Raw genomic sequence first — 27,256 nt, 5'->3', positions numbered from 1 at the left:
ACTGACTGAAATTAAAGATTATCACAGTGTAAAGTCTGACAAAATTATGGACTAAATATCAAGGTGAATAGCAGATATTCTATTGAAAGCAGATCTCCTTTATCTCATTTTACAAAATATGCTACATAAGACCATCAGGGCCCCAATGACAGCACTAAACAAAAATGAGAATAAAAATAAACATGTATTTGAAAATGATACATTTGGTTATTTTTATTTTACAAGTTTTAATTTCTCTAAAGCTGAAAGTTGCTCCATAGTACCTGTACAGCTGATGCTGCAATGTTGAGGAAGGTTTCAAATGCAGAATGGATAGTTTCAATTAAGTGACATACCTGTTACTGTTTTTGTTTTGACAGGACTGCTGGCATACTCAGAGGCTTGATTTGACTGCTGCCTTGCCAAAGGTGCACTTCCAACTGATGCTTCATCCTCTTTCTTTCGAGTTACTGACACACCAAGCGGAACAGCTCCTACAGACTGTTAAAAAAGAAGCACCTTGTGAACCACTGAAACTCAAAACACATTAACATAGAACTAATGCATTGTCATGAGAAATATGTTTTAAACTACATATTTGGAAATGTATGGAAGACAACTTGACACACTGATTGGAGCACAAATATTTTGAAAACAAATTGAAATGAAATGTTACATTCAGATTTGCACTTTTAATACTTTATTTCAGACCCATTAGTCAGAGGAAAAGCTTTATGAAAACAAAAAAGTGAAAAAAAGCTAACTTAGAGTAACATGATTGTTATCCAACCAAAAACCATAGGAATAAACTTGCCTGATGATCAAAGTAATATTATTATCTCAATGTTTAATGGAAACAGGAAAATTTTAGTCAGATATGAACCTTATTCACCTTCATTAAACTCCAAAAGATAGGCTGTATTGGTATTTCTACATTATTGTGCTTCTTCCTAACATTTTAAATACAAGATTCTACTGACTGTTACTGATTGTGAACTGTTGTGACTCTCAAGCATATTAATAACTGAGAAACTGCTCAAAATGTGAAACTGTTGACATATACAAAAATACAAAACTGTAGGCATTAAAACAAAGTTTGAAGGACTGCATCCTTATTTTAAGATTAGAAAAGAGTTATGTGTATTAATCCACATGGATTCTGGAACAAATGAATAGTCTATTGGCTTTGTTGTTACTATTTTATTAATGCAAGCAAGAAAAGAAAAAATTATTAAAACCAATTTGATCCTCAGTGTTGCTATACAGTTGGCTCTGAACATTTTGCTGTAACATCAGCTGCTATGTAAATTGCAGATGCATCCCAGTTGACAAAAGCAGAATATTTCTACCACTGATTTTGCAGACAGTTATCATTTAAAGATGACAAAGTTTTTTTCTAAAGATCAGACATTAGGATTACACGCATCTTAATTTTTGTGTAATTTAATTTTGTTCTTATTGGAGTGAAAATTTAATCCATATAGCTGTGTAATGAGAAACCTCACACATTGCATTAGGAATCTCTGTGGGAAACAAATTCGTGTGAGGCAGGCAATGTGCTTGTAAATTTTCTCCAATAGAAAACAGATCACTGAATCAAGCAGTGTGCAATATGTGCACACATACAAAACCCCAAAACAAACAAAAAAATCATTTAATTGAAGGAGAATGGCTTCCAAACGCCTTCACCATTTTCCACTATAAAAGTGAATTAAAGTAAGACAATCAACGATTTAATCCTACTCCAGTGAAAACAATCCATTTATATATACAGTGGTATGCAAAGTTAATAGAAAAATACTAATTTCAATGAAAAACAGAACTATCATCTCTCCTCTTCCCTCTGAATGTACAGTCAATAGCTTTGTCTTCAAAAGCACTAAAAAGTTTTTCTGGAATACAGTAACATTCCACCTTGGCATACCCTCTAGTTACAACAACACAAATCCCCGTCAGTTTTGAAAAGACAACCTTTAAACCACAGAAATACTTCCCACTTGCATTTAGAGAGAGGATCTGAAGTTTTGTTAACTTTTATCAGACATTTTATATTACTTATTTTCAAAATTTTGCAATTTATCTGATACAACTTTCATAAGGCATAGCCATCTGCAGCCTTCTCATGACAGCAACTGTTGAGCCATGATTTGGCAATTCTGGATGTAACAGTGCAAGAACATTGACTTGCCAAAGTGAAGCAAGAATTTCTAAAGAATGAATGGAGACAATACAGGACAATACAAAAGACAATAGGATGGAAATACTGCCTGAAGAATCTGTATCTATTTCTGAACCGCTGAAGAAATGGATCAGTAAAATATAGTAAGTGACACAACTAGTCAAAGAGTGAAAAACATCAAGGGTATCACAGCCAGATAAAGCTGGAAAAAATTATAACCAAATATTGAGTGCTGATCTGGACAACGAAACAGCTGTTTTATCTTTGCTCACTGAAATCAAGCCTGATGTTGCACTGATGACGCCCAGTACAATCTTGCCAGGTTTTTAGCAAAAGATTTCTGGTTAAAAGAATCCTGAAGATGAAAGATCAGTGTTGAACTAGATGGAAAAAGATCATCAAGATTTGGGGCTTAGCCACAAACTGATGAGGAAACTGTGGCTTGGGAAATAGCAGATGACAAGAGCCCCACAGCTGTAAGAGAAGGGGAATCTGATGAGAAAGGAGACACTGCAGGCTAGTGCTATCATAAGCACCTCAGCACAAGAATCCAATAAGCCAGCTATAAAGTAGGATATGGTAAAGCTCAAATACACCTACTTGGGATTGAGCTTTATGGTTACTAATTGGTAGTGTTATAGAAGATAAAGAACATGTAACAAAGTTCTGGAAATACAGCAGCTTTTATATAAGACTGTTTTGTTGACACAGATTTTGTTCTACAATACTGACAGTTTTATCAATGCAATAATGTCTTGTAGCAATTTTATACAGAATACTAAAATAGTAACACTTCACATATTTCAAAAGAGTAAAAGTTACTACCTTCCAAGTTACTACCTTCAAAATGTAATTAAATTTTTAAGCAGTGGCTGAAAAACTATAGAAAAGCAATAATTTTCTAAATTTAATCTTTATTAGCACAAATAATCTGACACATTACATACCATGTCAAGTATGTGTACACAAAACACACAGATATATATGCCATTTTGGCATGCAAATAGATCAACACATACAATTTTTTTTTTACTTTATACTATGTGGTCAACATGACTTTGGAAATTATAAATATCTAAAATCAGAGAAGGGCTTGGAAAAGTAATAGCTAAAAAACAGCTTGCCAAAAATACAACAGGACAAGTATTTCCTGATTTATGTGGAGACATGCCAACTAACTAAACCTAAAATATCTATAAAGAGGACTAATTTGCCTTAGGTGAATTAATATTTCATTTTCCTTGGGATTTTTTATAATTAAATATTTTATTTTTCAATTACAATTTCCCATAAATGTGAAGCTGAAGAGATTGTAGGCAGATCTGGGAGCATGAGAAATGAATTTTACAGAAAACTGGAACAACTGAACAGGCGGGTAACTTTCATTCAAGGGCTGCCTATACAGTCACCTCTGTGATAACAAACCAAAGGCAGAAGAATACTCTGAGATAGGAGCCTAAATATTATCACTGGCTTGTGAAATGTCAAACTCAAAACCTTGAGCCCAGACAGGAATTGCTGTCCTTGAGATGGTACAGAACCCAGGTATCCCACATGGTGGATGCTGCATGCACGCAGACTGATGTTTACACAGGCAGGAGCTTGCAGTTAGCAAGCTGGAAGAAAAAAATCAACAAAGTCTTTGGAGTGGGAATGGATGGCAGTTCTGCTCAACACATGGTGTTTACTGAACATCTGAGAGCAATGTCATGCAATCACTATCTAGCTCAGAGAAGAATATTTACATTTGCTTACAAGACTGTCCAAACTGTACCAGAATGAGATGTGACAGCAAGGAGGATTCACCCTGTCTACCTTGCAACAAGTTCTAATGACATGAAAATGCAATCACTGCTTGACTACTGAGTTACATTTAATTGTTTTGATTTCTAAGATTACTAGTACACCTAAATTGTTTCAGAGAGTTTAAATAAAGCAAGGCATTAGGCCTAGTTCCCAATTAAAATTAAATTAATGAATAAAATTGCATTAAATAAAATTAACTGCTAAATAAAAAGACTTGCTTCAACCCTGGGGTGCATAAAACCCCTAATTCAGATGAAACTCTAACTGCTTCAGGTAGGCACTTCAGGTATTGGAAAAGTGCTCTGCTGACATAAAAGACTGATAACTGATTAGTTGTAATGTTTCCAAACTTATGTGATGGACTGTTGTCAGCCAAGAAACCCTCACTTTCACCAAGTGATGAAAGCATTCATGATCAGCAGTTTCAAGGGGCCTCTGAAAGCAGAAGATACAAGGTTTGAGTTCCACGTAGCTTTAGTTCCTTAAACGAAAAGCAACTTCATTTCTGTATCCTTCAGAAACTTAAATGCCTTCCATGGGGTAAGAGGTAACAAATCCTGATAGGGATAAACACAGTGCTTCTGATCTGTAAGCAATATCAGTAATCAAAACCTATTATAATTGGAGAAATCTCTGTGCACTAAGAAGATAATTATGCTTACTACAGAAATATGCTTGTTTTACCAACGCATTTCCAGCTATTTTTTCAAGATAAAAGGGAAATACAAAGCAATACAGTGTGGGAACTCAAAATGTCTCTCAGACATTTTTAGAGGTTCCAGGCCTTGGTCAGAGGCATTCTAGACCCCAGCAGGCAGCTGGAAGCAGCTGTGATTTTGAGTTTGAACCATGGAATGAATCACCAATTTTGAAGGTGGAACAAGCAGTCACAAAGGGTTAGATAGTATAGTAAAAGTAGTTACAAAGTATAGGGGAAATTTTTTAGTATTGTACAGGAGGGTTTTAGCACATGCACAGGGGGGTTTTTACTTTGTACATGGGGGTCAGAAGTTCTAAGATGGAGGAAAGCGGGCTGTTCCTGTCCTTCCTCTTTCTTCTTCTTTACCTCCATGTTTTTGGTGATGTTGGCATTCACAGATTGGTTTAGAGTAGAAAAGCATTTGGTAATATAGGTAGTAGGTATTGGGGAATAATTGTAAACATGTTATACGTAATATATCCTATAAAAGATAGCAGCAGCCCTGGGCGGGGGGAGAGAAGAAGACACCGGACAGTCAGGGTGTCAGGAGTGTGTGTGTCTCTGCCTGGGCCGCTGACCAAACAGCCACAGCCCGAGAACATAATCTGTTAGATAACTCACAATATATCGTCTTGAGACTGCGGAGTTTTTCTTTGGGAACACGGGTTGGAGGAGGGACTTTACCACCACACGAGACCCCAAACCAAACCAGGGGTTCTCACAATACAGCTCTGCCCTTAACAGCCAGGTTTGCTGCAACATGGAATAATCCTAAATTTGGGTACTGAAACATCCTCTTACATTCTGTCATTCATTCATTGTCACTCATTGTCATACACATTTGGCTCTTAAAGCATCAAGGATGTGCAATATTCCAAAAGTCATTCTAAAACAGAAAAATTTGAAGGATCTACTTGTTCTGCAAGAGACTACTGATCAAGTCATAATGATAAAATAATTTCATCTTAGTCAAAAATTCCAGGGAGATCTCTGATGCAGACTTCTGAACAAAGTACCACCCAAAGCACAACATCAAGATTGGTATTACCCTCAGCTCATGATGAATTTTCCATAAAACAGTGAAATGATTTTATAAAGGATGGAAATACTGCCTGTATCTATTTCTGAACCACTGAAGAAATTGATCAGCAAAATATAATAAATTACACTACTAGTCAAAGAGAAATGGTAAAGAGAAAATGAGCAGAGAAAAAGCAGAGTTGAAGAAAAGCCCACTTGATTAAATTGAATTGTTAATGACTGATTTTTTAATCTACCTACACAGTTGAGAAAAAATTCTTGGGTTTGAATTGGGATACACATGACGCAGATGTTCAAGAAAATAAGGAGAAATCTGGATTCTGAATTTACATTCCAATGTTTTAAAGCATGATGAATCTGGAAGAAGTGCAATGTCATTCTCTTGGTTGTTTCTATAAATGACTCAGAATGTAGACACTTACCTCTTGGGTTTAGATCTACTGTTACTGAAATGATCCTTAAATTAGGCAGTAACACATGCACATGTATGGAGCAGCCAAAAAAATGGACAGAAATATGAGCAATGGAGATAAATATTAGGCATGTATATCTTTTGATTATTCAGTCTTTCTCTAAAATTACTCATTTTAGCTCACAGAAATCAATAATGTAAGAAAAGTATTGACAAGTTACAAATGCTTTACTTTAATGAGCATTTGAGAAAGACAACATACACTGATTTATAAATTTATTGCAAAAAGTATCACACATACTGACTGCCCATATCAAAGTATAGCTAAGACTTCTCAAGGAAGAGAAACTCTTCAAATTTTTATCTTGCAAAGCTAAGAACGGCTTTTAAAAGAGAGTGAGTGTATGACAAACAGCATTGTTTTACAAAAATAAAACAAGACACAGATGAAAAAATAGTCACAATAAAACACTAAAGAATACCTAAAAATTACTAGAAACAAGGCCTTGCTGCCACAAGACTCACCAGAAAAAATCTTCCAAAAAATGTCAAAATAAAATATTAAATTACTGAAAACAAGGTATCTAAATTTGGCTTTGTTTTGCTTTTCATTTGGGAGTCATTGTTAACAAGCTATAAACACCATGAGTACAAGAAGTCACTCCATAGCAGTATCTTGGCTAAATTCTGGTCAAATTAACCTTTCATAAGCCTTTACAAAGAATTTACCTTCTCAACGGGGCATTCAGACTAAAGAAACACAAGGGGTTTAGGCAGATAAGCAACTGGTGCACAAACTACTCCCACACTGAGTGGCACTACACTTAGAGCTCACTTTACAAAAACAATCCATACAGACTAAAAGATTCTTTAAAAATGAATACCAACATAACAGCCTTGGTTATCACACCAGTTGCACAGTTCTTAGCTGCTGGGCAGCAAGGTGCAAAGAGAGCTGTGCCCAGCAATAGTCCAACAGTAATAAATGAAGAGGGCTGATCCTCACTGGGCTGTGTGCACCCCAGCACGGCAGTCAGTCACTGCTCTGTTCCAGCTGAATAAATGTCACTGAGGCCAAAGAGACATTGAAACGTTGAGTTTTGTAAAAATGCAGCTTATTATGTTCCATATTTCTAACTTGTCATGCTCTCAGTTAAAACCTGTTAGAACAGACATGGTGAATATTTCAGCAGCTATAAAATACATGTACTATCAAATTGTCATTATAAACCTAAACCTAAAATCCCAGAAAAATAGTTAAAAGGCAGACAAAAATGAAGACGTTCATATGTAAAGGTGTCCCATCCATGTGGGGAGCCAGACAATCCCATCCCCATCCTGTATGCAAGCAGAAGTTTACATCAATATAGTTGTGCTGGTAAATAAATTAATACTTTCATTTAAATTATTTTATCAAGTAATAACCTTATGAGTTTAATGTGTACATGGGGCCAAATGTACTGAAAGGCTTTCTAACTCTACATTTTCAGATAGAACTTACAATGCAAAATGACAGAGCAAAAGCATTGTTTTAAAACTTAAAATGTCTTAATATTTAATATCTCTGAATCATACAAAGAACTTCTAAAGAAAGTATTTTCTTTATTTTTTGGTTGCAATTGTGTAAGACTGACAGTCAGAACAGAGGAAGATAAGAGCTTTACCAATCAATAACATTTTGACCATAACTCTTGCTTGAAAGCTTTGTGTCTAATGGTTGTTAAATGTTCAAAAATTAGGAAGGCTTTACAGAGCATTTTTGTTTGGTTATACTAGTTAGACTACAATAACAAGCCAAACTTTTCAAAAAAATAATGCACAAGGCCTAACTTTGACTAGAATTCTTATTCTAGTATAATTACAGCATTATACAAAGAAAAAAAGTCTGTGGTTAAGCATAATTTATTACAGGTATAGTTTTCTTTTCAAATAAAGTTTCTTGACTACTACAGACAATTTAATTTGTATTATTACATGCAGTCCATTACCACAGTCGTGTTAACAATGAAAAAGCTATGACATTGACAGTTAAACTCATATTTAAAATAATTTCATATTTCTAAGACATTTTTAATGCTAATTACACTAGAATTGTGATACAGTAATTTTAATCTGAAGTAGATGATGAAAAAATTTAGAAGGCTGTATGAGGTAATGACATGAGTTACTAAACAAACACTTATAAAAAATTTGGCCAAAAATTTTGCCACTGATGATCAAAACCAGGGACAAACAAGTTTCCTAATGTAGTCACTTAATCCATCCAGTCACCCAGCATCAAAAGAGAAAGCACTTACAGCTGATTAAATACACTGATGTTAAAGAGAGACTTTTATACAAATATTTTAAATAAGCAGGATAAGCAGGACTGATTAGATTTTGGAAGGCTACGTAATAATATAAAGAAGATAAATGGTTTGTTTTGCAAAAGACATACACCAGAAAATGTGCTGCTCCAGTTATGATGCAGGAATGAATAACTCAATACATTTAAAAACAGAGTAAATGTATTAAAACAATAATAAAGCTTCACTGTCACAGTGAAGTTTTTCAGATGCTGGTGTAGAATTAGCTTAATGGGACTCAAATTAATGTTTGACAATTACTATATAACAAGGTAATTTGGACACAAGAAACAAATATTTATAACTCATGTTTATCTTCCCACTTCAGGAGCGCAGAATGAAACTTCTTGGAAGTGTACAGTGTTATACAGTTATGAGACAAATACTGAGATTTTTTTATTTGCCACTTAGTAACTGACTACTTATAAGTGAGACAGAACATCACTGGTAACATCAACCACCAGTCTGATCACCTATAGCACATTTAAGTTCTACGAAATTCTGCAAAACAACGGTTATAAGTAAGTTTAGTTTAAGGGAAAACCAGTGTTCTGTTCAGGTCAGGAATATGTGGCATGAAAATTAGGGTTAAGAACATGTCCAGGAAACCACTGCACCATGCAGACCCCCAGCCTCAGCTTCTCCTATCTTTGTCAAGCACATCGTATGCAAATATGTATTTTGACATGATATACAGAATCTGCTACAGCACTTACTTCTGTCAGGTTATGAACTGTATGGTTCATCTCCTAGTAAAATGGGGTTGAATAAGAGTGCTGACTTTATAACCAGTTATGAAATTATTTGATAGACCATCACAGATTTTAAAATATATGTACTATTTAGACTCAAGGCTTATGAGGTCTCACTAGTTAAGAATAGTTTCAAAATAATAATCCTAGAAGGAGATCACAAACCCATCTTCTTTGTTCTTTTAATTAGAAATGAAAAAGTTGTGAAAATGAAATTTTAATATGCCAACTTAACATTTTAAGTAATTCAAAATAAGATCAACAGTACGTGCAACAAACTACAAGGGAGCAGTAACAAACTACAAATACTTGGAAAAATGCACTACTTGGCATATATAGAAGTGAAAGCTTCTCCTGTCCCCATCCCTTTTCCTCCTAAAACACATACCTGCTGAATGTGCCTGCTAACTCGTTTCTGAGGTTGGTAGATAAGCCACGTATACAGGACTGGATCAACATTAATTGCTAAGCCTTGTACACTGGACAAGAGAACGGCACCTGCACACCATAGAAAAGAGAAAAACATTAAACTACCTGTTCAAGAATCTCCTTATATATATTCAGTCTCCTTGCACACAAATCATCTTTAATGCAGACTTTTATTTGGCTTGGACTACATATATAGTAAATAATAATACTTAAAGAATAAACTTCAATAACATATTCAAAGTGAGAAACTTACCAGCACTATATGCACACATAAAAAAATGCAGCAGCTTGCATAATGATTTGCTTATTAGAACTTTTTGTCAAGAGAAATGCTTGTATTCACAAAATTGCTTATGCAACTCAATACACACAACACCTTCCCTCAAATTCTCAGCCAACATTAACACTCTGCAAAAAACATGAGTCAATAAGACCCTTGACAGAAAGGGAAGAATATAATGCATGATTCCTCACAACCTCAATTAAAAAAGCCCCACGGTCTAGGACAGTGAGTTCTTTTAATAAAGACAGGCCTACTTTACACTAGCTCTGCCCAAAGCTCAGGACAAACATTTTTCATGTAAACAAGATCATGAATATTATTTAGAGATGAGATAGGTAAAATAAGGCAATTTTTTAACCTGACAACACTGGCAGCCTTCATACTGTGAGCTCCTAGGATTTTCCAAGCTTTACAATATATCTTGTTTTCTTTAAATCTCACTTTCTAGGACCTAGGATTACAAGACAGTGCTACTTTATTTCCTAAAAGTAAATTTCTAGGCTTTTTATTTTTGTGAAGAAAACCTTACATGGAAAATGTTAAGGCTCAAAATAGGAGAAAAACTTGTCACTACCCATATAAATCAAACCATGCACACTAAAACCCTAATTATGAAGCACTATCTCCATTAAACCTGCATTAAAAACTGATTATACATTGGTGAGGCTTTTTTTCTAATAGTACTTATAATGTATGAATGTAATTAAAGATCTGTACAAACCAGAAGCAAATGGGTTAATGGAATACAGAAGTATCAACTAAACTGAAAAAGTGTAGCAAGTAGTAGTAGGCAATTATCTTTTCACATAAACTTTGCAATTTTACTATAAATTAATACATGAAATAATGAAATAAGTAACAAAATAAATCTAAAACAGAAACCCTGGTTACTGGAAGATCCCATCACCAAATTCTACAGAATTACAGTAATTCTATAATACCAAGAATCATAGCTCCTAAAGCAATATACACTACATTTACTCTGTGGTATACAATGGAATTATGCAGCAATCTGAATTTAATAATAAATTCAAAGGCATTCAGAAAGTTTGACACACAATTCAATGTACTTTCCAAAAAACAGTAAAAACACGTGCCTCAAAAGACACAGCAGCAAAATCGTAATTGGGAAATTAATTTTAAAAATATAAATTATGAGTTTATTGTATATAGCAAAAATTTAAAACCAGATGAATTCCAAATGGCAGGAGACCCACCAACCTGGGGTGACACAAGTAAAGCCTGATGAGCACAATGGAAAAATGGCAGTCAGGAAACACACAAAGATAAATCATCTGCCTAGCCCAGGCTTGGAGCTGGAACACACACTGTGAGGAACTCCTATACACAGATTAGTCCATGTGAGCTGAAGGTTTTAAATGTCAGTAATAAACCTTAGAAATAAATCTGCAGTTAAAGGAAAAGCTAATGTCAAGCATAAATGGGCAACATGCAAGTAAGATCAGTGAATACGCCTTGTGGCAGGATGTGCAGGAAACTAGAAAAAGAAAGCAAAAGGTGACAGAGAATTGATAAAATAAATATTACAATCATAATTGTATGATTTATCAATCATAATTGATAAAATAAATGTTACAATCATATTTATATGCCTATGTAAAAGACTTCTGCATCTTTAAGAGACGCCGCCTGTTGTCAGCAATACTTAATGAAAGGTTTAATATACATGTGATATGAAAAGTGGGAGACAGACCTCCCAATGAGTGCAGCAGGAAGGCAGCCTACAGGCAAAGTCAACAGAAAATCCCACATTTCTAGCACTCTTGAAAAAAAAAATACTGCAGCACATCATTCTAGGAACTTAACAGAGTTTCTTGATTTACTGAAAAAAAATAGCTACAACTAAGAAGTTCAATACAAGTAAGTCAATTTTTGAACTGAAACTCTCCATTCTCTTTAAAGAAGTCAACACTACCACAATCCCATAAAATTCTACAGTAAGGCAGCACAAATAGCACGCGTTTTTCCAGTTGTCTTTTGATAGCTTTTGCCTGGTATATTTAAAAAAACAAAAGCAAGCAAACAAAAAAAAAACCTCAGTAGAAGTACTCAGATAAGTAGTTACATTACTTGCCTTTCAATTTGACTGTCAGGTAACTTCAACTTCCTACTAAGTCCCTTCTGTCACACTAAATTACTGAAATTTACTGCTGTGTTTGCTACTCAGCCACTATATTTAAGGGCTGTTTAATCATCTATGTAAACTTGTTTTCTGCATAATAGCTTTCTTAAAAATTGATATATAGTAAAAAAAGTTTCTCAGATTTGCCTCCTGTTTTTATGTCAAGAAATAAGAATCCTCCCAAGTTTTTAAGGAAGTTCCCACTAATTTGAGGATCAAGCTTGAAGCTGGCAGAAGACTCCTCACATTCCTAAAAAAAAAAATTAATTGCTATTCTGTCTCCATCAAAATGCAATGCTCGAGCTCCCTGGATTTCATTAAGATTGTGGAGAACTTTCTTTTCTTCTCCTCCCCTTTTCTCCTTTTAATTAAATTTACATTTCAGAAAAAAAGCAGACCTTAATCCCATAGCATACTAGGGTTTCCTTTCCAGAGCTCAGTGTTCTGGCCAGAGTTATCTATTACATCTATCTAGTAACAGATTTGAAAAGTAAGTATTGGACCCAACACCATGTAATCTTTAATGTTTGAGAATTTCCCGAGTCATGGTGTGATCTGCCAGGCTCAGCTTGGGCAAATAATTTCCTTCCTTCACAAATTCCCACTCTCTCTCCTGAAGGAGATGGGGAGGCTGCAGTCGGGCAGAGGAGGATGACAAAGGGAAGGCAGCAGAGCACAGCGATGCTTGGCACTCTCGTTGTGTGGATGAGCTTCCTGCAAAATCTCCCTGGCTGATGACAGCTGCACCAAAAGCAGTTTTTTCCCAAGGGATGGGGGCCTGCAGAAGATAACTGGGGCCTCCTGCTTAGGCTGGCCCCACTGCCACCTCCTCCCACTGGGAGTGCTCAGCATAGGCTGCTGGAGGAGCAGGGAGGAGAGGGGTCACCAGCCTGGGACTCCCGCCATAGAAACTCAGGGGAAAAAAGTGGGGAAAATAGGTAATGTGGTGAACTTATGGTGAGGTGGAAGAGGACACCCACCCTGGGAACACTGCTGCAAAGAACAGAGGTCAGAGGGAAAGGCAAGATGGGTGAAATACAGCAGAGTCCAGCAGCAGAGCTGTGGAGCTGAGGAAAGGGCGTCAAATATCAAAGAAACACAAGAAAAATGGAAGAAGCAGGACAGTGAAAAAAGAACGTGGAAATGAAGGAGCACTTTGGGAAGGAGAAGGAAGGTGGCAACCCTTGGCAAAAACGACTTTTTGGAGCTGGGTAAATCTTGTGAATGAGTAAACTGCATTACTGAGTCATTCTGAACAATCTAGAGGGGAAAAAAAAATATACTATGAGGACCAGACAACAGTCTTGGCATTTATGCACCTGCAAATGAATTTTCGCCACAGTAAAGGACCACCATCACCCTAGCAGAATTTTATTCGAATTCTGCTCTATGTGTATGCAGTATCAAAACACACCTTAATATTATTTCCAGGAAAAACTTCCAGTAACACATTTCAGAAATCCCCCTATAAAATAAACTGAAAAACCTCTATGGGAAACTGAAGTTTGAGTTGATGTACATTTTCTGTATGTAAGGGATCACAAATATGAAGAAATGGAGTGACCTACAATAAAATCTAATTCTGACAAGCTTTGTATATTTTTAGTAACTAACTTAAAAAATATTACGCATTGTGCTATATAAACTGCACCATGAATTATTTTATCATTGAGCACTCATGACTCCTAGATGTCTCAGGACTCATGAATGATATGTAACTAACAGGCTGAGTTAGCATCATTCATTTAGTATGCAATTATTTTAAATAACACCTGAGAGAAGAAATATAATTTTTTTGTATTTTACTGTTTTGAAGGGCATTTTCACTACGACATACTATAAAAATGCAGATCTCCATATTATACTCGAGTGAAGAGTGCAATTTTATAAAAGTATATAAGTAACTAATTCTTTCTGCTATCTGACTCAAAGTAGGTGCATTGTAAATCCCTAAGTATGGAAATATTCAAGGCTGTTTAATTTTAGCCTGGGAGTCAACTAAGGAAAAAAGACTCCTCTTTACTACTCTGCTTACAGCCAGTATGGCTCACTTACCCGCATTCCAAATAGGCTTTACCAATTAGTTATCCTTGGCACCACAGCCATTTTCAATAACATCTCAAAGTGAAGAATGACAGCTGAAGAGTTAGAAATTGCAGTTACACTGCATAGAAATTAATCATACAACTTATTGGTCTGCTTTGGACTATGGATGACAAAGCCAATATGACTGTCTTGCAAAATAATCAGTTTATCTAAGAGACACTGTCCTGCATTTCATCCTGAACTGCTGAGTCAGACAAGGGAAACAGATACATAAAGCCACATCAAAGTTTACGTGACTGTGAAAAATTATTTTTACATTATAGCTCCTACAGTAAGTTAATAAATTTTGTCTGAAGTATATGTCTGCATATCTCTCTATTCAAGGTTGACTTGAATGCCTGCAGATGCAAAGGTTACACCAACTTTATCTCAGAAAAAACCTTGCATAGAGTTTTACATTCTCTAAGTGCTTAAAATAACTCTGAAATAAATTAGTTTAGTTGCTTAGACCAATATTAGAATATTTCACTAAAACAGAAGTAGTGAGTTAAGACTTTTCCTTTAACTAAGGCACTTTTGTCTGTAACATCAAACACAGCTCTCTCATACAAGTTATTCTTTACCCAAGAATACATATCCTACAAGATTTTAACACCTTTTTTTTTTTTTTTACTTTTAAAAGCTTTTAATATTCAGAAACATTTACTTAGAACATACTTCTACTGCTATCATGATCTTCTAATTCATCTTGAGGTTTACAGCAGAAAGACATTAAAAAATAAAGAGGGGGTCAACATCATTATTTTTATATAAAAAATAGAGAAACTGAGGCAGAGAACTGCAGTTATTAAATCACACAGCAGGACCCACAGTAGAATTCAGATGTTAAGTTATATGCCACAGCTAAGCAGCATCTATACTAGCCTACCGTAAGTAACAGAAAAAATTTAATGTATAAATCCATCCATTCTGTTATTGATAATTAAATCAGACAGGCCTAATTTCAATTGAATGTTCTGATAAGCCATCATCATCTTTTTATAGACAAAACCATCCTGTCTTTATCAATATACATACCCAAATGCTCACAAAAGCTGAATTACAGAATTATGACATAGAAGTATACTCAAAGATGTAACATAATGAGGCAAAACAAAACTGCTGGATACACTGTTTAACACAAAGTGCTGTATATAAGGCATCACTTTTCAATGTACAAGAAGTCACATTTCTGCAAATTAATCTGCAGAAAGCCATATCAAATCAAGGTATGGACAACAACCTTCAGTTATTTCACATAATCTCTGATGCTAAGAATGGAACTTGGTCCATTTAGCATTTTGTCTTTCTTACCAAAGAAAAACTTTGTGATATGCTGAGTTGGAAGTTTTCACAAAAATGCTAGGATAATCATATTTAATTTGTGTGCTGCATGTTTTTGAAACAAAAATCAAGTTATCTTGAAAGGCTTCTTTTTTTCCAAAATAATTTGATCAAAGCTTTAATCCTCTTGAGCGAATATGGTGATGTGGGTTTGGAGAAACAGTTTAATAGGCAGCAAAGACCAAAAAAAAAAGAAAATGTGTAAGCAACTGTAGTATACAGAAACATCAGCTTTATTTAAATGATTCCTGAATCATCTCTATTAAAATGTAATGGCAATATTCCTATGCTGAGCTGCGTAGCATCTCTTCCTTAATTCTATGTTTTTATTGCAAGAATATCTCACTCAAGTATAATTTCCTCCTGTTCACTTTTAGGTTGTTTATATATTTAACCATCATACTTACTATTCTGTAAATAAAAGGAAAATGAGGAACTCTAAATTCAACTGACAGAAAGGATTAAACAAACAGAAAGGAAGGACATACTATAAGGACTTTAAATCCAGCAAGTAAAGAAAATTGGAATGCTTTCAAAAACATGCAGTGTTTAGAACACTTTGTTTTATTCATAAAAGAATATGGAGAAATAAAGCATTTGAGTTGCCCAGAGTGCTGTGTTTCCAGTCAGACACTGCAGGGTGGCCCAAACAGACTGGAAGCAGAGATTGTTAATGCTATATTGCTACAAAAGCAGGTATTCAGAAACTCAGTGACACAAACCAGCAGCTAACAAAGGTTTCTACCAAAATCTGGTCCCTTTGTCTCTTCTTCCTGAAGTCACACTAGAAAACTAACAGGAACTATTATAAATCTGATCATCAATCTAAGTCCTTAGACTTGACCCTTCTTGACCAGGTTTTCAAAATGCTAACAAAGGCCTGAGAATTTTAGCTTTTTAGCTTGTTTAGCTTTCTGACAAATTAGTTCAGATACATGTTACTATGTCAAGGCTGTTTCTTTCCATTTTCTGTATGTAACCAGTACCACTTACAGTTACTCCAATGGATCAGAGAAGACTACACTCCATTAAAGAAGTGTTTGGAGCTCTGAAGAAACTATGAGGCAATTTCCTAATTTTTTATTTGGTCTACCTGAGACCTCCTAAGTCCCATTTGCAAGGCTGTTGTGGCTATTTTTTCATGTTAGTCTCACTTGTAAAACACAGTATTTCCAATGAATGGATGAACTACTGAAAACAGACACTCTCAAGCAGATTAGGAACAAAATCTTCATATGGAAGCTTTTTTATTTATCAAAAATTTTGCTAATTCCTTTATTTAATGGACTGAAATGAGAAATCAGAGGAGTTGGGCAAAAAATCCTTTCTTCCATTTAATATCTAGTATTATTTTTGGATGATATTCTATTCTGCAAAAAAATGGTGGAAAATTTAGTGTTAAAATAAGAAATACTATGGCTCAAACCTGGTGTTCTCTTAGAACAACAAATTCATAGCAAATTTAGTTATGTAGCCTACTGGTATTCCCTATACAAATTTCACAAGTTGTTTAATCACAGTTTTTTTAAAAGAAACTAGAAGGGATAAGAGAGAAAATTCACTAGATAAATCACAGAATATGCTGAGCTGGAAGGGACCTGTAAGGATCCTCAAATCCAACTTCTGACTTGGCACAGGATTACCCAAGAATCGTATGCAAAAGAACGTTGTCCAGACACTTCTTAAAGTGTCACTTCTAGAAGTGTCACTCTGTCAGGCTTGGTGCTCTGACCATTTCCCTGGGAAGCCTGTTCCATGGCCACATTTTCCTGAAATCCAGCCTAAACCTTCCCTGCCTCAGCTTCATGCTGTTTTCTCAAGTCCTGGCACTGGTCTGACAAAGGGTAAATTATTTAGCAGAAAAGCAACAGTCAGAGGCAAACATGGAAATTTTCACAATGGAAGAAAGCAGAGTCCTGCAGGGACCTGAGCTGCCCAAGCCACTTCAGGACATCAATGTGGTGACCAGCTCTGCTGAGTTAGCCAAAGCAATCACGAATAGCACTGACCCAGGAGCTCCCAAATATCCCACCTGATTCAATGCAGATAAACACACTTCTCCTACTGGTATTGCTGCCTCCTATTTAAACTTCACATGTAAACGATAACTGAGCTGACTACTCTGTCTAAGAAAACAACATTTCTGTTTATTCTAGAAAAGCATTAGATCAATGTTCAGTAGGAAGGAGCAAGCAATAAAACAGAAAATGTTGACTATGCCACTGCATAAATGCACTGTGTACACAGATACTCAGAACACTGCATCCAGCTCCTGTCAGCCAAAAGGGTCAGTTTTAAGCATTCAAACATGAAAACTTCTGTTTCACAATACCATTTATTCAAAATGTATGCTCCTTGATTCAGTCTATGCTCCATGCCAAATGCATTACACATTCCCCAAATCCCAGAGCAGAAAGCACAGAAATAAAAAAGCATACACACATACTGGTGAAACAATTTTCTTTTCATCATTTTTAAATGATTGCCTATTTACTATAGTCAACTCCAAAACAAATGGGTTTTGAAAACCTCCAGGTCCAAACCACCTGGACATAGACCTCAGAGACAAGCTGCAATGTCTTCTAAAGGCAATGTTATTCGTAGGTTTTTATCACTGCAGTATTCTAGCTAAGTGTGAATGCAATTCTGTTTTCCAGAAGCTGCACTTTGCACCATTCAAGAGGCTGTTTACACAGACGTTACTGATGAAGATACCAGAGTCTCCACATATGCAACAAACAAGTTCTAATCACTGTAGACAATTCTGCAGAACAGTTGATTAAAAATCCCTCCAAAATTCATGCAAACTTCTGCACAGAGAGCCTCAGATGAAGGCTAAAAGGCCATGGACAGGCAAGCCACTGACAAAACACGTGTCAATGGAGAAAGACCTTTTGCAAGTCCATGAGGGGAATAATATTTTGACAGAGTAGAAGTCTGAAAGCTATCTTAAATAGGCTGGGTTTGAAAGAATTAGTCATACAGAACCACTCTATATATAGACTATAGATCTGTATAAGATATAATAGGCAGAAAATAGCTGATGTATGCACCAAGGCTCTGAAATCATGGGAAACAGATATTTGCTGAAATACTTGATATCACCCATGAGCCAGCAGGGAAGAGAGGACCACATACCATCACCTCTATTAATGCAGAGAATAATATCAGTCATGATCCAAATGCATTACTCTTAACTAAGCTGTGAGAATGCCTAATAATATCTCTGAAGTTTTCTACCATGAAAAACAGCAGAGCAAACCTTACTAAATTTACAAATTACTATTTCTATGACCTTTAGGCAGTTAACTGCACCCCAATATATGCTACCACACTGATAACAGAATTGCATCCTCCCTCTGTCTATGACTGGATTTGTAGAGTGCTACCACACTTTTTCTTCAGCTGTAACACAGCATTTTAAGAGGATTGGGAACTAATGATCTAGTTAAAATGAAAAATGCCTCATTATATCGCCTTCTAAGTGATTTTCAACAAAACAGTTTAAACAGTTATATATTTTTTTAAATATGGATTTAATATGGATTTTAAACAAAAACTAGCACAGTATCTGAAAATTGCCAAAAAGTTTCTTAATACAGTTCAGCTTCTGTATTTATAAACACCTCACTATCATCTGCCCAAACTATATTTTGCAATTTCTTACTGCAGTATCCTTCTGGGAATTGCAACAGGATTCTTCCCCTATGGCAAGAGGGCACCAAGGGAGCTATTTTCATTCCTTCTTTAGCAGCTGAACATTTGTAGTGTTGTGACTATGGATACCACTGGTCTCGCACTTTAAGTTATAAAGCTGAAACATTTTCATCAGTAGCTGCCTCATGTATCTCCTTTTAAAAGTAACTTGAATAATATATAGCTGTGGTTTCTACTTTCTTTTTACTTAAACATTACTGCTCCTCAGAGGCAACAAAAAACATAGACGATTTCACATAATTTCTGAGGTGCTCAATTAAAACAATGCACCTATAGTCAGAGACGATGAGGAAAATGAAAATAACTTAGAAAGTTATGCAAGATTTACGGTAGAAATTCCACATACAGTTATGCTTTTCTGTAGCAGCAATGTAAGTAAGGGAAGAGCAAAAAACTATATATATCTTCTAAATAGGAAGTCTTAATTAATTCATGTATTCCTTTCTATTAAGACTTCATGATCTATAACAGTGATTCAAGGCTGAAATAAATAGCATATAAATGCCAAACAATAAGCCTGAATAAAAATAGCCTCCATGTGTTATACTGCTGAAGCAGGTAAAGTTACACAGGCAGTTCAGCCATTACCTTTTTTATTTTCCTTTTCTTTTTTTAATACATGCACTTCAACAGAAACTTGATACACAGAGCACAAGTTGAATGCAACTGTCTTCTTTAAAATAACAACCTTGAAAAATATGAAATTTGTGGTGCTTGGTTACTCAGTGTAAAAGATATACAAGTCTTAGGTACTTTGAACATAAAATTGGCAAATTTTCTAAAGGACAGCTAATCCCGGTCCTTTTTGCAGTAACTATCTGTGTAGACAATGCTTTCAAAAGTATTTGTGAATTGCAGTAGACAGACATCAAAAAGCTGTTTCATCAAATGTGTACTCAGTTTACATAAATAAGGCCATTTACATTTTAGAGGTACAGTTACTAGTATCACATTAATTTAATTCCAAATTTGAATGAAATGCCACAAGTTCATTAAAGATAATTTGAGTACCACTTTCATAGACTTAACACCTGTAAAACCAAAAAGCCTTAATCAACTAATGAAACCTATATGTAAGAAAGGAGAGGGGACAGATGAGCAAAAAGAACTAACATCTCAAGTGTGTAAATAATTCTATTCACACCTAAAATAGAGGAGCCATCTTCAGAAAGTCTTAGGAATGTGTTGTAGTTCCATGAGATTTCAGAAAGAAGATTTTAAGGTAACATGACATACTGGAGGTTCTTTTCAAGATATACAGGGCACTATTAACTGAAAAATGCCCACACAGCATAAATATCAAGAAAAAAATGCCCTGCTGCTGCATATTGTGAAATTATCTAAATTCTGTAAATTGAATTTACCTATGAGCATATTCAGTGCACAGAGCACAATATGGATTCCACATTTGCAGGTTTTTTCTGCTAATTCTCTAGCATTCATCTGGGATGCTAGTAAGCTCATCAGAATAAATAGCTTTTCTTTGCACAATCTTCAGCTAAATAAACAAAATCTAAAAAGAGACAATTATTTATTATCCCAGATTCAGTCATGTCTACATTAAATACAAAATCATGCTTTTACTGGAATCAATTTGATCCCCTTCTAAAATACCATCATATTTACTGACTACAATGAAGAATTAATATCAGATATTCTCTAACTATTTGTAATTTCCTAAACTAGTATTTATGTTACTAGAAATGTATAATAATTCAGACTTTATAGACAATGGTGATGGTCACTATGAATGCTGTAGATACAGATTAAAGAAGAATCTTAGTTGGGCAGAGGAAAGTTCACCATAAGCAATTTCACAGAGATTAAGCAATTAATGTTAAAAATGTCAGAAAAGTAAGGAACCAACACAACCAATACTGGAGGAAGCTGCTGGTCATCCTGCCTTTATGACTGAGGGCTTTTTGGAGTATTTAAGCATTTTCATAACAATCTTTCAATTCATTAAGTTTTCCAGGTAAATGTAATAAAAATTCTGAGGTATTGAAGTAATTTTGTCAATAATATAATAAATGTCACCATGATTACCAACAAACAAATAATAAACATGCATTTACAGTTCCTACAAAGGGAAAAAAAAGCAAGGAATTCAGTTAAAGGTGATGTTTAAATCTTCACGGCACAGTATAGTATAAATTTCATGAAAAAATATAAATGAAAGACAATGTTCAGAATACCCTAAGATTACCAAACTAGTTTATTACAAAATTTACTTTTTCCTTTTAAACAATATTGTGAGCCTCCAACACAGGCAGCAGAAAAAGTACTTGTTTTTTCACATCAGAAATTAATGCACAAAACTGCAAACAAATCCAAAGTATGTGCAGTTCATTTCCACCAGCAGTGAACAGGGAGATGGTTATTTACATTTACTATTTTTACAAAATCATCATTTAGGTGACACAGAAGCTATTCTTCTCAACACAATTATGTTTGTGAATTTGTAGCATACAATTAAGAGTCAACTGTCAAGATAACTGTTTATAAATATTCAGAAGTGCTAAACATGATGCACCCAAAAAACTGAAACACCTAGTATAATAACCTCATTTTCCTTCAAGATGAAACACATATTCTTATATGGTGTTGAGATTTATGAATGGTATCTTCCCACTCATGTGGACCTAAGAGAGGCTAACTAATATTTCTGAATCCTAGAAAATCAGCATTTTATTAACTACACTTAATATATATTAAAGCATTCACTGTATTATGTAAACACACTTATTTTCACATCCATTATTTAACCTCTTCCACTCCTGCTAAGCTTTATTTAAAAAACCCTGAAGTTAAATTTTAATTGATTACATACATTTTGATGAATTAATCCAAAATGTTTAATTAAGTCACTGTTTTAAATCCATGCTTAACTAGATGGAGAATAGGAATTTTACTTTCATTTTGGGGTTTGTGTGAATGGTTCTCTTCACTCAAAATATCAACAACACTGTCTAGATAGTTATTATTTTAAAAATTATTCTTATGTTTAAAATGTATATAAACTTCTCAATATGGGCACTGGAAACTCACAGGTAAAGAAAATTACAAAACTGCATATCTTAACTAGTAGAAGTGCAGAAAGAGGCTGTCATACATTTAGGTCACAGTGGGAGTTTTTAAATATGTTGTCTTGAAAAACTGATTTTTAAGTGAAACCAGCTTTCACATTTTTACAGTGTCTTCGGCAAGAGATGTTACAAATAAACAGAAACATATAACCTTTTGTATAATTTTGGCAGAAAGCTGAACATTGCAGCTTTATGATTTTGCAAACCTCATTTAAGATTTTTAGCAAAAGAAGTGTTAAGTAAACTGTATAAAACATCTGCACAAGCATTATAAGAACACTGAGTTTATTTACAAAGCAAATATTACTGCAGATGGCTGACAATATATCATGTTGTTTTCAGAACACTAATTTTCTAAGCAGATCTTTTGGGGATGTGCTCCAAAAGAGTGGTATGTGCTCTTGCGTCATATTTTACAGATCAGCAAAAAAACATACCTGTAAAAACTATTTAGATCAAATTTTCCTGCATTTTTTAGTGTACAAGTCAGACTATTAAAACTAATAAAAAAGAAATTTCATCAGGTAAAACCAGTAAGAAAATAAGTGAAGAGAGTTCTAAGTAATGAAACATGAAAAGAAACACTTACTTATAGCCATGCTTTAGATACGCCCTGCAATTTTAAATTTTCTGCCTGACACCACATGTTGGGGCCCGATGGGGTTCCCACCATGTAACCATAGCACTATCTAAACAAATCATTTGCTAATCCAGATATGTCAGAGCTGTATCTCTGTGCTGGGGCTGGAGAGGTGCCAGTTCTAAAACCAGAGGTGAACACAACAGCGACCGTATTATGGTGTACCTGGAAGAGAAAAGAAAGCTAGGGGAATTTTACCTCATCTTTTCTAGTTATTAAGGGCAATAATTCTGACCAGCTGCTTCTTTCCCAGCTCATTAACATCATAGTCCTTTACTACAATTATAACACTACATGTGAAAACCAGAATTCTGGAATAAAATACAGATGTTTATAAAGTCCCATGCCTGTTTACAGCTTTATATTTTCTGATACTTAGTGGATACTAAGCATTTGGGTTGGGATTTTGAGTGGGGGAGAACTGTGAGAAACTTTAAAGGCTGTTTAAAAAGTGACTGAAGTATATGCATTTGAAGAATGCAGTTGTCATTCAAACAATTAGTTCATGCACTGCATAATTTTAAAGCTTCATTAAGTCATGGGTTTAGGAGAACACCAGTTGATAAACACTGGTAACAAAAACAGCAATACTATACCTGCTGTGTTTCAGTTGCTTCTTCCTCCTTACCACATCATGATTTTCATGTAGAATAAAGTTTATCTGCTTTTATACTGCTGCTGCGAAGCTGCTTTCTCCTGTTATGTAAATTTATACCAAATCCAAAGGCTATTAAAAACACACAAATTTTCAGTGGATCTTAGTCCATGCTCAGCTATCTGTGGAATGACAAGCTACATGCTAAACAGCGTCCTACTGAAGATCATAAGACAGCTCAGAATAATTCTGTTTACTGAGCTCTTTCCAATCCAAGAGAAAAGCAGATCAATAGTGAATATGACAACCTTGGATGTTTTTGATTTCATGTTCTTATGTTACAATTATATGTAAAGAAAATAATTTTCATCATTTCTTATGATCCAGAGAATTTGTCGAATAATAATTACATGTCATTGATAGCTAGGAATGTCCAAGTTGTTTTTGCACACTAAATAACTCGAGTACCTCCTTAATGTATGGAAAATAACTTATATTCATATCAGTCCAGTTGTGTTTGCAGTATCCTTTAGGGAGACTCGCAACAGCAGTCTGCTATAGTTACAGACATATTGGAAGCACATTATTTAACAGGATTTGCTCTCAATTCTTGTACTGTCAGCTGAAATGCTCCTGTTTTGCCATGAAATAAGCAAAATACACTAAGCAAGGACCTTATCGTGCTGCTTGGTGGACACGAGAGCATGTTTCAATTCATGTCTGCATCTGTCAAACCTCAGAAGACCCGACAGCGTCCTCAGTTATTTCATTAAAAGCACCTGTTCCTAACACCTTCACATATTCTAATATAGATTACTTTATGCCAAATTCTACATTAATCCTTTTCACACAACCATACAATATAGAACATCTTCCTGCACAGCACCAGATCTTTATCAAAAGCTGAATTATCATTTTGTTTTAACAATTTGTAGTGTGCTTACAAAATTACAAGAAAGATATTTAACAGTCTAAAGGATTTGTACTTTTGAATAGTCTAGTTCTTTTCATCTGTCAATACATTCAGCTACAGAAGAGCAGGATAACAGATTCCAGTGGATGCTTATGATTAAAGTAGGCTAAACCTGAATTTTATTAAAACTCTCAGACACTAAGAAAAAGATGTTCCACATCTGAAATAATTCTAAAAGTTTTAAAAGATAAATAGTATGATAGTTTTAATTCAATACCAGAAGCAAAGAATGAAAGAAAACACAAAAGCAGTACTTAAATGTGAATGAAACTGAGTTGTGAGAAAGCAAATTTATCCAATTTCAAAATATGAAAATTTAAAGTAAATGTGGATGGCAAGATATCATAACCTCACTTAAACTGTGACTTTTCTGTATCCGTCCTAGATGGGTAGTCATAAGATTCAACCAAGTCAAATATTCATAAGTTACAAACAAGTCAAATATTTGTAAATATAAAACAGAAATACTTTTACTGTATTAAAGTTGTAAGTTTCCTTCTCTCAGAACTATGTTAGAAAGGTAAGGTACCACTTAAAAATAATCTGTTTGAAACATGTTTTTTTGTCAGACTTCAGTATAATGAATACTACTTGTGCTTAAAAATCAAGGTATAAAAGGTTCTCAAGCATGAAAGACGAGCATTTTTAACATCAAAGAATATACTGTACACTTCTTTATTAGATATGACTTTTTCACTTAGGCAGAATAAAGCATATTAATCAACAGACAATCTGTGGATCTAATCTGACTTCTTGTAGTTGTGCCCATACACTTACACTCTCCAAGTGTAGTGGCTACTGAAGTGGTTACGAGCACTGAAAAAAAGGCAGTATTTTAAAGCTGTACAGCACATTTTGTACAATAAAACATTGTGATTATTATAATAACACTATGGGGATAATCCATAAGCTATTTACAAATAAATAACCATTAACTAATACAAATTCACAAAATAATTCAGTCTTGTATTACCCTACAGAAGAACAACAGTTTCTTTCCAATATCACAAACTTAGCATTAACTCCTCTAATATATTCTACAGACAGGTTTTTAATGTAACAGATACTAGTATTGCTGCAATATCTAGAAATGTTCATATAGACTTCTTTTTTATTCTTTTTTTTTTTTATAACTGAAGAGATAACTCTATTTAAAACTCTATTTAAAACACTCCTCCAAAATTATATATACATATATGTTCCCATTCTGAAAGGATTTACAAAGAGCCTTAGCAAAGACTCTCATCACATGAGATCATCACATTCAGGAAAGGGACCAATATACACAGCTCCCAGCACCTTCCAGCAGAACCAGCCCATCCTCCTGGGTTGGTCTGGCTATGCCCTGAACTCCCAAGCCCTCAGCTCCAGCAGGGAATGCTGGCACAGACTGGCTGTGCAGGATCTTTCCCTCTCAAGTACCAGCAGCCATCTCATGCTGACACACACAAAACTGATAGATCACCCTGAATCAGCCCTACCTACAGAGAGTTGTTTGAGGGAAGAAACTTCACGGTACTAAAGCTTCAGTATAGCAGAGTCACATAATAAAGTTTAAATGTAATGAACATCAAAGTTTATTTTCCTGTCACTACTGCCACATTCAGAAACTCCCTACAGTTCTGAATGTCTTTAAAGTATCTTTCATTACTGAAAAATGTTTGTAAATGTTCTTTAAACTGAAGGCTCAAACAGATTATGTTTTCTGAAGAACCTTTCCCTCTTTATTCTGTCATAACAAAGTAAGCATATAGTGTAACTTGATAAATTAGATTTTAAATACTGAGAGAAGCCACAGTCTCATTTTACAAATGTATATTTACAGGCAACACAGTTTTCATATTGTCCACTGGAAACATTGAGTTGACACACAGAATCCCATGATTACTGGTTAATCATGTAGGATTAATGTGGATACTGTGGATCCTAAGTGACAGCCCATGAATTATACTTTATGTGCCTGAAGAAGGAATGCATGAGACACACTACCATGATGAAATGGAAGGGAGAGGAGGAAGAAACAAACTCGCACCAAAATGCAGTAGATTCATCTTCTGTAATTTTTTTTTCTAGATCTTTTATTGGGTCAAGAAGGAAAAAAGGGTACCATCAGAGAATAGGCTATGAAAAAATACAGCTCCCTCTATAACCATCGACTCTCCGCCAGGCATAGCTGGACACTATGGGCCCCTATAGAGACCCAGCAGTGCCCTCTGGTGATTCAGGCCAAATTCAGCGGTGCTACATGGGCAGAAAAATGGAGCCCTACTGAAGCTACAGGTGAAGGAGGAGACTCTTTCACCTCTGATGGGGAACTACAAAGGAGCACATTCAATCTCCACGTATTTGTACTGTGCTGCAAAATTTCTGCTACACTTACTTTGTTGGAGTGGATAAAAAGTTTATCTGTATTTGGGGAGGAAAGGCACCAATACACACCATGTCTCGTTGCAATTGTTGGTTCTTTGGTGACACTAAAGAAGACAGTGGCAAATACAGCAGTTTTAGAGGATGAGACAATAGAAGAGGCATGAGTTTTCTTGCTTACCTTGGGACCTTTTTCTTTCTTTAAAAATTTTGTAAGAGCATCCCCACAAGAATGTGGTAGAGTAGTAAGACTGAAATGAACTAAATGGAGCAACCTGGCACTATCTTTTGGTCCTTTGATAAGTCTGGGAGAACCAATGGAAAATTACAGCATGGGAAACTGGCAACACAGCTGGTCATAGTGTAGGTCAAGTATTCAA

General features: G+C 35.0%; 1 protein-coding gene across 8 annotated transcripts in view; it reads right to left on the bottom strand.

Moving 5' to 3' along the window:
• Positions 1-27,256, bottom strand: part of VPS13B (vacuolar protein sorting 13 homolog B) — a 434,872-nt gene that overhangs the window by 223,662 nt on the left and 183,954 nt on the right. For all 8 annotated transcript variants that reach the window (XM_021529420.3, XM_085573894.1, XM_021529419.3 and 5 more), the window contains exons 20-21: positions 9,603-9,712; positions 336-480 (exon numbers count right to left, since the gene is read on the bottom strand). In XM_021529420.3, the coding sequence (XP_021385095.3) occupies positions 336-480; positions 9,603-9,712 (255 nt within the window). The remainder of the gene's footprint in view (positions 1-335; positions 481-9,602; positions 9,713-27,256) is intronic.

The sequence above is a fragment of the Lonchura striata genome, chromosome 2 (genome assembly GCF_050655825.1).
Source record: "Lonchura striata isolate lonStrDom1 chromosome 2, ASM5065582v1, whole genome shotgun sequence".
Classification (NCBI taxonomy): domain Eukaryota; kingdom Metazoa; phylum Chordata; class Aves; order Passeriformes; family Estrildidae; genus Lonchura; species Lonchura striata.
Note: the sequence above shows the minus strand (reverse complement) of the source record. Positions and strands in the feature narration are given on the sequence as shown.